The sequence below is a fragment of the Emys orbicularis genome, chromosome 11 (assembly GCF_028017835.1).
Source record: "Emys orbicularis isolate rEmyOrb1 chromosome 11, rEmyOrb1.hap1, whole genome shotgun sequence".
NCBI lineage: Eukaryota > Metazoa > Chordata > Testudines > Emydidae > Emys > Emys orbicularis.
In genome coordinates, this window is record NC_088693.1 from 55,310,366 (window position 1) to 55,322,571 (window position 12,206).

At 41.6% G+C, this 12,206-nt stretch overlaps 1 protein-coding gene across 1 annotated transcript in view; it reads right to left on the bottom strand.

Annotated features, from left to right (window-relative positions):
• Nucleotides 1–1,669: 1,669 nt before the first annotated feature.
• Nucleotides 1,670–12,206, bottom strand: part of DNAH7 (dynein axonemal heavy chain 7) — a 248,396-nt gene continuing 237,859 nt past the window's right edge. The window contains exons 58-64 of the mRNA XM_065413626.1: nucleotides 10,996–11,181; nucleotides 9,863–10,000; nucleotides 8,077–8,307; nucleotides 4,555–4,707; nucleotides 3,552–3,729; nucleotides 2,316–2,419; nucleotides 1,670–1,876 (exon numbers count right to left, since the gene is read on the bottom strand). Coding sequence (XP_065269698.1) covers nucleotides 1,670–1,876; nucleotides 2,316–2,419; nucleotides 3,552–3,729; nucleotides 4,555–4,707; nucleotides 8,077–8,307; nucleotides 9,863–10,000; nucleotides 10,996–11,181 — 1,197 coding nt within the window. The remainder of the gene's footprint in view (nucleotides 1,877–2,315; nucleotides 2,420–3,551; nucleotides 3,730–4,554; nucleotides 4,708–8,076; nucleotides 8,308–9,862; nucleotides 10,001–10,995; nucleotides 11,182–12,206) is intronic.

A 12,206-nucleotide genomic window follows, 5' to 3' on the forward strand; every position in this document is an offset into this window, starting at 1 on the left:
AGTCAATATCGTCATTCTGGTTTAAAATTAATTCCTGTTCCTCTTTACTTTTAACCCTTCGGTTTAGCAATATAGTTGTTCCTTTTTCTCGGCCACTTCCTTCCCCCCAGGAACAGTCTGTACATTTTAAAGGTATAAGTTGGCTCCTGCGAGTATCAAGAAACTTGCATATACAGTATTAAGTGTCCATTCTATAAAAGATGTGGCTTCCTCAGTGAAGAAATCAAAGTCAAGGGTCCAATTCTGCAGTCCTTGGTGCACGAAACACACTCAAGTCAGTTAGAATTTTGCACATAAAAAGACTAGATCAGACCCTAATTAGCACAGACATCATCTCATTTAATGTTTAGGGTGGATTTTTGTAACAAATATGCTAGGTAAAATTTTCAAAAGCAACTAAACGACTTAGGAGTATAAAGGTATGTCTACACTACAGTGGCACAGCTGCACTGCTGTTCTGTAGACGCTTACTACAGCGATGGTTTTTCTGTCACTGGTCAATCAAGAGGCAGTGGTTAGGTCACCAACAGAATTCTTCGGTCAGTCTAGCAGCGTCTATACCGGTGCTTAGATCAGTCTAACTACATCTCTTATTTCACACCCCTGACCAACGTAGCTAGGTCGAGCTAAGTTTTAGGTGTAGACCAGGCCTTAGGAGCATAAGTGCCACTGAATTTCAATGAGACAGAGGTCCAGATACTCAAAGATATTTAGGTGCCTAACTCCTATTGAAATCAATGGGAGTTAGGCCCAGATCCTCAAAGGTATCGAGGGGGCTAAGTGCCCAATTCATGTTTGAAAATGGTACTAAGGTACTAACTTTCCAGAAGACCTTTTTCCCACTTGGAAAAACATGGTCATATTAAAGCATTAGGTGTTGCATTTTCCACTAAGAATGGAATTTGTTTCCTTGTTTGCTACTATTTATTGTGATTGTGAAGAGCAATATAACAGCTGTGGCTTCTTCTGTAGGTTTCCACCAGTGTTAATTTCAAACCAATTCAATGTAGTTTTATGTCAAGTTACAGACAATCTGAATTTCAGTATACTTGGCTTCAACATTCCATTCTGCTTGAATACAGTCTCATTTAACATGTATTCGTTGGAGGGCATAAATGTTACTTGTATATTACAATGCTGTCACTGTGTGACATCCCATATGAATTTTGATGTAGATCACATTGCACTCAATCAGCAGTGATTATGCTTAGAAAATACTATAGTAGCTAGATGCAGTGTGAATTTTTTCCATTACGGTTTATAGTTTAAAAATGTGATGATGGTCCTACAAGATACTTGCTGAGCTATAAATCTTCTTTTGTTATAACTAAATCATTTAAATAATTTTTATAAAGCTGGGAATGATCAAATGCTGTTTGGTTCATTGTCAGCAGTGTTGTGTTCATTTTATGTATGTTCCTTATTTATAAGGAGCTTCAGAAAATAAAATTATTCAAGGAGCAAACATACTGGTTGGTTTTTATAAAGTTTTTTATTACACAGTTTTATTTTATATTTTAGTATTTTTTTAAATCTCTTGAAAGGCAGAAGTGTAATGGATTTGTTTAAATATTTTGATTTCACTAAACAATAGTATTTAAAAATTGAAATGCATCTTACACAAATGATTCATCTCAAAAATAAGCATCTATAAACGTCCATGCTAAATTTAGGAATTAAGCTGGCATAATAGTGCCACACCCCGTCCAATCCAGTGTTGTTCTGGTTTATCTGAAGGAAGAATCATTGCTATCACAAAGTTGGTAGAATGTCCCGTAGTGGAGAGGGTTCCTCTTCTCTCACTTGTCTTGTACACTGGAGCAACGTAACTTGGTCGTTGTGAAATGTCTGACCTCTTGCAAGGCTTTAACCACATCTACAATAAAGTACAGAATAAACTCTTTACCTTTCTGGGTAAAGTCTGTAAGACTTTAAATGTGAACACAACTCACTAAATACTTCCTAGACCCACTATAGTTCACCAGTAACTTGTGCATAATCCAGAAAAGTGCTGAGTGCTCCTTCCCCTCCCTGCAAAAAGTCCTCCCCTTGACTTCAGTATGAACTGTGGATGCTCAGTGCTCTGTTGCATACAAATTGCCTGATCTGCTGCTCAAAATATTTTCAGTTCAATATATGTAAAAAAATATACAAGTTGCTACTTCACATTGGTTACCACACAGCCATGTGGAGACCATGACTAAGGTAGCTCTGATGGCAAAAGTTTTTACTTAGACAAAATGTCTTTTTTTTTGTACTCCTTTAGAACATTGTTGTTCGAAGCTAAGCCTGCCATGCTAGACTGTCATACTGACCACAGGTACTGTATCATAGAGGATTTTCGGATAAGATTCTGCTAGCTTCTTAGTTTTTCTGTCCCAGCGAGCTCCATCCAGGAACAATCCTCGAATGTAGACCCCTGAATTAAGCAGAAAGTTATAAAAAGATGTTTGAGCACAGAAACCAAATGTACTAGAAGTCTGTGTGAAATTAGCTCAGCTTTTTTAATCATACACTGTTTAGATCATGCATGAGGCTATAGTGCAACTGAATAATACAGAAATCCATGTGCCAGTTTTTTGACCCAGTACCCCTCAGGTGGTACAAAAGGAGTTGAGACTGCCCATGTCCTCTGATGGGGGTAGCCCTGCTATGTTGGAGTCCTTAGTAGGGATGAGGCTGACGTTTATGCCTCCTTCCTCATAATCCCCGATTACAAGGAGGGATGGTCAAGGGCTGTGGCTGTAGTGCAAAGTAATTTGGCACTTCAGTTGGGTACGGTCTTTTCGGTCCCCAATTCTTCATGTTCACTTAATGTAGGTACTTCTTAGTAACGATACTGTATTCACCTCTCTGAATGTTGGCTGGCAGTTAATAGCTACTCAAAAATAAAACTCAAGCCAGGCAGGGGGCCTGTAATCTAAGCCTCACCACCCAGGGCTACAGCTTTAGCCCTGGACCTCAGCAAGTCTAAGCCAGCCCTGGCGACCCCCTTAAAACAGGGTCGTGACCAACAGCTGGGTTACTGAAATGTACTAAATACTGGGGCATAGAACTAAAGTAATAGGGTGAAATGAAGAACAGGAAAATTCAGGCTAAATATCACTTGAAATATGTTAGATGGTGGAAAAGTGTCTTAAGGCAGGTGGTAGATACTGGGTAAAGCACTTGACCAGATCCTCAGCTGGTGTAATGGTCATAGCTCCACTGAGGATCTGCCCCAGATAACATAGTGTATGGAACAATCCTGCTTCAGGAGGTCTGCTGACCAGACACTAGGTAGCCTGAATGGTCTTGTTGCTATTTAATTTGTGGTGTTCTACTAGGATTATTCAAAAGGTATTTTGTTGAATGTTGTCATTTTTATGCCTTTAATGTGCAAGCCTCCTTTAGTGACATTAGTGAATCACACTGTGGCCTATATTTTCCAGGATTCTGTGCATTAAGTGCTTAATGCCTGTTAATGCCAGGAATGTATCTACCTGTAACCCCTGAATAACACTTCCTACATGTACATCAGTGTAGGTGGCTAATAAAGCTTGTTTGTTTACCATCTTCAGGAGCATTTTTGTATTCCTTGTCCTCCAGCACTTCATAGTCAAACCCTAGTAGGTCAATTGGAATGGTGTATTTTCTGGCATAGTTCTGCTGGGCACCAGTTAAGAAGGCTTGAGTGAAGAAAAATCCTGAAAGCCAAAAGACTGGTGGAGTTCCATTTTCATACCATAGCTACAGCAGAAAAAGAGAAAAAAAATGTACCTTGAAATCATTAGGAGGCAAAAAATAATTTAGAATAGTATTATTAAAAGACATATCACAAAAATTGTCTTTTTGCAGAAGCCACTGCTATTTTAGACAGCTTGGTTTTATCGACCAAGTTGTCCAAAATACCACTGGCTACTGAAAAAGGACAGTCCTGTTCCTCAAGTAGCTTTTAATGTGAGCATCAGTTTAGAACTGACTGAGATCACATAATCCTAGCAACCTGATAACATTTTAGTCAGACGTTATGTGAACCAGCAACCTAGAGGGGAAGGACTCCATAGTTTGTGGCTACTCCCCTCAGCCATCAAATTCCCAAGCAATTTACTGTAAGTACAGTATTTGGCCTGTTAGGAAATCATTTTAATGCTCACTCTCTAATACCCAACTTCAGAAATTCAGTGGAAAGGCCCATCAACAGTATTTTTGTCTTATGCGTTAATAAATGTGATACTGTTTATTAAACTTCACTGAACACCGCACCGTTGTGTGCGCCAGTAACAGTTGGCAGTTAAGAGGCCTTTAGAGAATCCACAGTGAGCACCAACATTGCCCATCTGTCATGCAGGAGTTTTAATAGACAGCAGCAATCTTAATGAGGTGTATGGTACATAACAAAGTTTAGTGGTTTATTATATGCACTGATGAGCACACTGCTGTGCACAACCCTATGCAAACTAAACTCTTTATACATTCATTGTGCAAAATACAAGTGTGTTTCCATTCTCTTATGGTGTCACCTGAGACCAAGAGAAAAATCAGGCCAGAGTTGCATAATCAGTGTGTGCTCACCTGTAAGAACTTTAATCTGGTAAGAAAGTCATTCACATAGCTGCCAAGTGGTTTGAGGCTTGGGTAAGATTTATTCATCCACATTCCTGGAATTCTGCCTTTCAAGATGCTGCTTACCACTTCTTCTAGTTCAGAGGACATCACCACCAGTCCCTAAAGCAGATGTGGGGAAGGAAACAGTTACCCTGCCTTGTCTGCTCAGCCCACACCCCAAAACAGTAATAAAAACACCTGTGCTCTTATTCCAATAGCTATAATCCAAGTTTTAGCCACGCCAGACCGAGGGAACTTAAAAACATAGGAATTGTCATACTGCATCAGACCAGGGGCCAGTATCGGAGGTTTCAGAGAGAGGTTCACGATGCCCTCATAGAATAAAAAGGAAAGATTCTTCCTCCCCACCACTACAGTCCTGAAATGTGAGGGTTTATATCCCTTCCAAAGCTCTAGTGGTTTTGGCAAGCCTTACTATCGTTATTCTGGATGTTCTCCTTACCAATATCAATGTTCCTGCCTTTTCTGACTATTCAAAAGTGCCACACCTATGTCTGTGTGACTAAGAATTTCCTTTTTATTCACTTTAATGTCCTTTCAGTGCCTGCCTGACCTTGTAGTATGTGACTCCAAGTCCCCGCTGCATCACCCCCTAGCCTTTCATTATTTGACATGCATTTATCCTGGCCCCGCTGACTGGTCGCCTAGCTAAAAGAAGGTTTGAAAAGGGACGCTGCTATAGCTGAAAGTTACTACGGCTAAGAGCCCAAGGTGAGGCAGGGCTGAGCACCCGCACCTCTCAGTTGAGGTCAGCGCACTCAGCAGCTTGTGTGAGGCGCCTCAGTCTTCCTCAGCAACAAGCCCAATTGCTGTTGCATCCAAAGCTCACGTTAAAATTTCTTGCCACATTCACTAAATATTGATCCATGTTTTTAGACAAGATGTCACTCTTCCCAAACCCTTTGGCTTTCCCTAGGGGCGTCTGCAGTGACTTCATAGTGACTGGGCGAAATGGATAAAATGGTCAAAAGCATCTAAGTGACTTTGGAACCTAAAATCCTATTTTCAAAAGTAACTTTGGGCCAGATAGTCAAAGGTGTCACTGAGATTGTCAAAACGGCTGCTAACCACTTACGTGCCCAAAGTGCCTTAGGCCCATGTTTCTGCTCGTAGACAGGCACGAAGCCCCGAAGTGCTGATGCCGCTCAACAGCTGATAAGCTGCTCAGAGCTCTTGCACAAGCGGAAGCCCTGGCAGCACTCTCCCAAGTGGCAGGCCAATACCTCCCTCCCTAGTGGGGCCTGAGCCCACAGGCATGCTCTGAAACCAGCTAAATGCAGCTGGGGGTGAGTAAAGCAGGATTGTGAGGCTGTCATGGCCTAGGGATTAGGGGACTTAGCTGGGATGTGGAAAACCTGGGTTCAAATCCCTGATCAATTTGGAGCTATTGCTTATAATCCAGTGGGTTTTTTCACTCTGTTTCCTGTTGAAGCTGTTCCACTTTGTATAACTAACTAGTCATTGGGCTAGAGAGCTTGACTCTACTACACCTCTACTCCGATATAGCGCTGTCCTCGGGAGCCAAAAAATCTTACCGCGTTATAGGTGACACCGCGTTATATCGAACTTGCTTTGATCCACTGGAGCGCGCAGCCCCGCCCCCCCCCCCCGGAGCGCTGCTTTACCATGTTATATCCGAATTCGTGTTATATCGGGGTAGAGGTGTACGTAGTGGTTAGGGCAGTGATGTGGGCGAGCCATTGCACTTGCCTGCTCCAATTAATATTTAATTACTTATACAATGTGAAACAGTTTCAACAAGAGGGATTCAGAGACAACCACCCAAGCACCTGGGAGGAAGAGATGAGTACAAGCCCCTGCTCCAAGGCAGGTAGATCAGGGCTTTGCATACAAATCTCCCACATCCCAGGTGAGTACCCTAACCACTACACTTTAATTGGGGGTGATGTCCCTTGTTTTTGCAAGCACGGTCTGGCTTTTAGCGGTTAGGGCAGCTGCCTCAGTTTAGGCACCTAACTCCAGGAATGGGTTCACAGGTGAGACTGGACTTAGAGCACCCGTCTCGCTTTCTCTCTGCCGCTACACGTTTTACTATTAATACACCATGAAACCGCTGAAACAGGAGAGACACTTTGATTAGGGCACTCACCTGAGAGGTGAGAAACCAAAATTCAAATCTCTTCAAACAGGGAATCCAATCTGGGTCTTGCACATCCCAGTTGAGTAGCCTAAACCACTGGCTTAAAGGTTATAAAGGAACCTTCCCCTTCCATTCTGTGTGAGGTTGTGCGCCTGAGACTGCCTACTGGTTTGGGCCCTGTAGGCCAGACAAAGTCTCATTTGCACATCCTGTGGGGCTTATGTATGAAATAGGTGTCTAGCCACCTAGCCTGAGGCATCTAGGAGACAGTAACAGTGAAAACTCAAACACTTGGGGATTTTATGGTCCTCCATGGTTAGGCAGCAGCTGAGCAGGGGTTCTGAGGATCTCAATGTCACCTAAATCTTAGGTGGACTTAGCTGAAGTGGAAGTTAAGCACCTACAGCTTTTCTGAAAATAGGACTTAGTGTCCTAAGTTGCTTAGGACCATTAAAAAAATTACCCTGGAGCTATAACCTGCTAACACAGAAGGCAAGTATGGCTTCTCCGCACTGCGCAGGACAGTATTTCCCGCTTCCGTTGTACATATAGACATATAGACAATTAACATAACATAAGAACATAACATAAGAAAGGCCGTACCGGGTCAGACCAAAGGTCCATCTAGCCCAGTATCCTGTCTACCGACAGTGGCCAATGCCAGGTGCCCCAGAGGGAGTGAACCTAACAGGCAATGATCAAGTGATCTCTCTCCTGCCATCCATCTCCACCCTCTGACAGACAGAGGCTAGGGACACCATTCCTTACCCATCCAATAGCCATTAATGGACTTAACCACCATGAATTTATCCAGTTCTCTTTTAAACTCTGTTATAGTCCTAGCCTTCACAACCTCCTCAGGTAAGGAGTTCCACAAGTTGACTGTGCGCTGCGTGAAGAAGAACTTCCTTTTATTTGTTTTAAACCTGCTGCCTATTAATTTCATTTGATGACCCCTAGTTCTTGTATTATGGGAATAAGTAAATAACTTTTCCTTATCCACTTTCTCCACATCACTCATGATTTTATATACCTCTATCATATCCCCCCTTAGTCTCCTCTTTTCCAAGCTGAAGAGTCCTAGCCTCTTTAATCTCTCCTCATATGGGACCCATTCCAAACCTTTAATCATTTTAGTTGCCCTTTTCTGAACCTTTTCTAGTGCCAGTATATCTTTTTTGAGATTGTATTACAGCCATCTGGAACCTGGACTGTTGAATAGCTGATACTATAGGAACTGCCATAGTGCATCAGACAAATGGCTCAATCCTGCAGAGTGCCATTAAATGCAACTGAAGTTGATGGCTCAACAGTTCACAGGCTTTAGCCCCTACTAATCTGCTTTTTTAAGGTTTGTTGCAGCGCACCTTGATTGCTTTCTGGATGTTAACACAGGAGTCTCTTATTGTCTGCAGTAACTTGTTAAAGCGCCCCATCTCTTGGACAAGTACAGTGTTCATACTCTGTGTATAGGTGGTCGGATATCTCCTCATTGCAGCCTCAATGCTGAAGTTTGAGGGAAGTTTGCTCAGGATGTCACCTGCCACTTCATTAACAATTTCATCTGTTGATTTTGCACCAGCGCCTGTGGCTCGAGACTATAAACAGCCAAAGGTTAAACATGAGCTCTCCTTGTACAGACCAGTAAATATTTAAACACAGAAATAAAAATTAAATCAGTATTGTTAAAAATATTCTTATTGCTCAAAAAACAGTCTTGGGATGAAACAATCACGCAGCGCAATGCCCAAACTGGAGATTCCCCCAATTGTAAGTGTCGTATATGTGACACCTTCCAAAGGCTTAGGCCACTCGCTGAAGCTAAGGAACCCTACGTACGTTTAGGCAATGACCATTCTGATGACCTACTCCTGCTATAGCAGTGGCAAAGTGTGTTTTCATTCAGTATTTTTGGTGTGTTTGGAATTACTCTAGAATTTGGCTGATCACAAACTCTAACATCACAACTCTCACCCAGGATTGTTGATAGTCATGAAGGATCAAGCCTAGAGAGGTCAAGAAGTGACTGGGCAGGGAGATTAAAAGGCAGATCTTGCTCCCATTCAAGACAACACGCCCAGTGACTTCAATGAAAACAGACTGAGCCTCTCACCCAGTGGGTGATCCACTCCAGTTTGTCATATAACACATTGGCAGGGCACTGAAGGAACCTTACACTGCTGATAAAGGCACATACTGCAAATGTTTTGTGGATAAACACGGGACTTGCTGATGTAAACATGAAGATTTTTATATGCACTAAAAGTAAGGAAACTGTATAAGTGTGAGGCCATGCCAGATTTCTACAGGTCACATAGAACAGAGCACAGCACATGTGGGTAGTCAGAACAGACCCCTTTAAAAGTATTTTCATTTCAATTCCTCCCCAGCCTGTACACATTATAAAATTTAGGATGCTGACAAATGAACATAAGAGCAGCCACACTGGGTCAGACTAAAGGTCCATCTAGCCCAGTATCCTGTGTTCCGACAGTGGCCAACGCCAGGGAATGAACAGAGGGAATGAACAGAACAGGTAATCATCAAGTGAGCCAGTCCTGTCGCTTAATCCCAGCTTCTGGCAAGCAGAGGCTATGGACAGATTGTCATTTAATAGGATGTTTTTCAGTGTCTTCATGAGAACTTCAGTAGCTCTTTGATGCCTCAAAAGTAACAACAGCTATCGTCCTGTGAGTAAAGCCATGCATATGCTTAAGTCTATGAAAGACTGGGGCCCAAATTAGTAACTCATCTCCTCCTATATGAACAAAATGAAAATAACCTACAGCTTTAATAATGAGTGTTAGGTGATTTATCATTACATTAGCAATACCAAGAACAATAGTTAGGAATGCTCAGCTCAGCTAGTGCTCTGCGTGTTCTCCTTCAATCCTTCGAATTGCAAAGAAATAATCTTGTTTCATAATTTTGTGAATTGATGTTACAAAGAATTAACTGAATATCTTCCACAGAATGAAGCGCCAGTAGAACAGTGAGTTTTGTAATCACAGTGGGGACACGGCAAAATGATATGAAACTTCCTGGAACACTTTTAAATACAGTACAGCTGAACAGTAAACTTAAGTAACGTGTACAGTAGCTAAGCAGTATCTTTAATGTACTGATTAATTGACATAATGGTCATTTACATACCTGAGTAAGAAGAATGTTATCAAAGAGCATCTGAGTTTCTGACTGATCTTTGGTAATATCAGCATTAGCATTCATCCCAAAAATCTCTGGGGAAGGATTCAATGGAAGGGTCTTTGTGTAGTCGATGTAGCTTTGGTACTTAAAAGATCATTGACAGGAGGTTAAAAAGGGTCAGAGATCAAACAGGCACTCCAGTCTATGCAGAATCATTGAACATCAGGGTTGGACGGGACCTCAGGAGGTCATCTAGTCCAACCCCCCTGCTCAAAGCAGGATCAATCCCCAGACAGATTTTTGCCCCAGATCCCTAAACGGCCCCCTCAAGGATTGAACTCACAACCCTGGGTTTAGCAGGCCAATGCTCAAACCACTGAGCTATCCCTCCCCCCAGTTGCAGCTCACAGACAACACCTCTAAAGGCCCCTAATGTGATCAATACAGTTTAAAAAAAAAAAAAAAAAACCCAACTAAACAAGCAGTATCTCCTTCTTGCTGGCCGGTCATCCTAAGCAAATGGATCATCTAGTGCCAGATTTACCAAATGCAATGGGCATTAATTTTAGAGCACAATTTTATTCTCATTAGTTTCTTGTACCATGCCCATCATCAGGCAAGCTGAGCACCTCAGGCTCTGAGGTAGTGGCAGGATTCTATCTCTGTCCTGTTTACACTAACACTTTTAAAACACCAAACTTGAACTAAGGCCCAGCTTTTTTGAGATGTTTCGGCACCTAGTGGAATTTTTCAAAAGCATCTAGGTACCTAACACGCTCAGAAAAAAATCCCACTAGCCATATAAATACCTTAAAAAATGTATCTTTAATTCTTATGAATTCAGTGTTCAGATATCACAGTAATAAGCACCTTAGAAATATCACAATTAGCTACAACACCCTTGAGTTACATTGCAGACTGTATTTTCCAGAAGTGGAAACTATGATATTAAGAAGTGCTCGGCTACATTTAGTTCACAGCAAAGTGTGTGTGTGTGTGTGGGGGGAATGTGTGAGGAGGGGGTGTGACTTCACTGTGCACTAGCTTGCCATGCCTTAACCATCCATGTAGCCTCTGCTGCTGTGCATTAAATGTTCAATTTGGGTTATGGTTCAGTTCAGTTATTTAAAAATACTTACGTCTCCTTCAGGTGGGGCAAAATAAAGACCACTGTTATCAAACTTATATTCTAAATCCGTAACAATTTCAGAATTGTAGAATTTGTTCAAAATGCTACGGAGTGTGCGCCGATCCCAATCATCAGTAACTCTGCCACCATAATTGCATTCTCCAGTCATATACCGTAAGGCATCATATGGCAGCTCCTGAAACATAAAACCAAGGTCTGCCTGAATAGCTGCTTAACATTTGTCAGCACAGCTATACTTGAGCTTTTGGAATTTATTTGAAAGATTTACAAAATTCTCACTTTAAATATTATTCTGTGGTTGATATTTTAGGCTTCTCCACCAAAATCCCCCCTTTCTCGGCCACTAGGCCAAATTCTGCTCCCCACTGTATGCAACTGATGTTATTCAAAGGCAGAATTTGGCCTACGTACTTATCTTTATACCCAACCATTATTGGGTAACTTAAGCTGTGTTATAACTATGCTTTGTCAGTATCCACCCAGTATCCACTGGGTATGGCCCCTTTCTGTACAGCATAGTAAGAGTAGCCCAAGTGATGCAATTAAAATCGTCATTTATTAGTAATTTGGAACTTGATCCTGCTAGAGTTTGATACAGAGGTTTTTTTTTTTTTTTTTTTGGTAAACATTTTCCTCTTCCTTATGCTTTTACACTTGGCTATTAAATTGACAATTACTGGGGGGGGGGGGGGGGGCGGGGAGAAGCTGTGGGGGGCATGTGTGCAAAAGAATTTCTTGATTTCTTATTGTTATTGCAAGTCACAGCTTTCTGTACACTTTCACTTCTGGTCAAAATGTGTCTTATGTGAGGTTGGAAATTTAAATAGACTCAAGTCTACTGAGAATAACCTGAAATCAATGAATGCATTTCACTTCAAAACATTTACAGCCAACTAGTCAGATAGATGTTCACTGTGGTCAGTATCTGGGAATCATTCAAGGTTCAGCAATCAAAACACTGAGTCACCCAACTACATTCTCCTATAGGAATAAGAAAACTCAAGAGTTTCATTTATAATACATACGAAACTAACATATACGCAAGAGTGATCATAGCCTTTTGCAAACTTTTTAGCTATGCAAACTAACTCAACCTTTTCAGTGATTCATCCATACTTTTTTTCATCACAGTGTCACAAGTCAAGTCCATCATCCCATTATATCCACCTGCTTTTTAACTGCCCAGGTAGAAGCTGACCG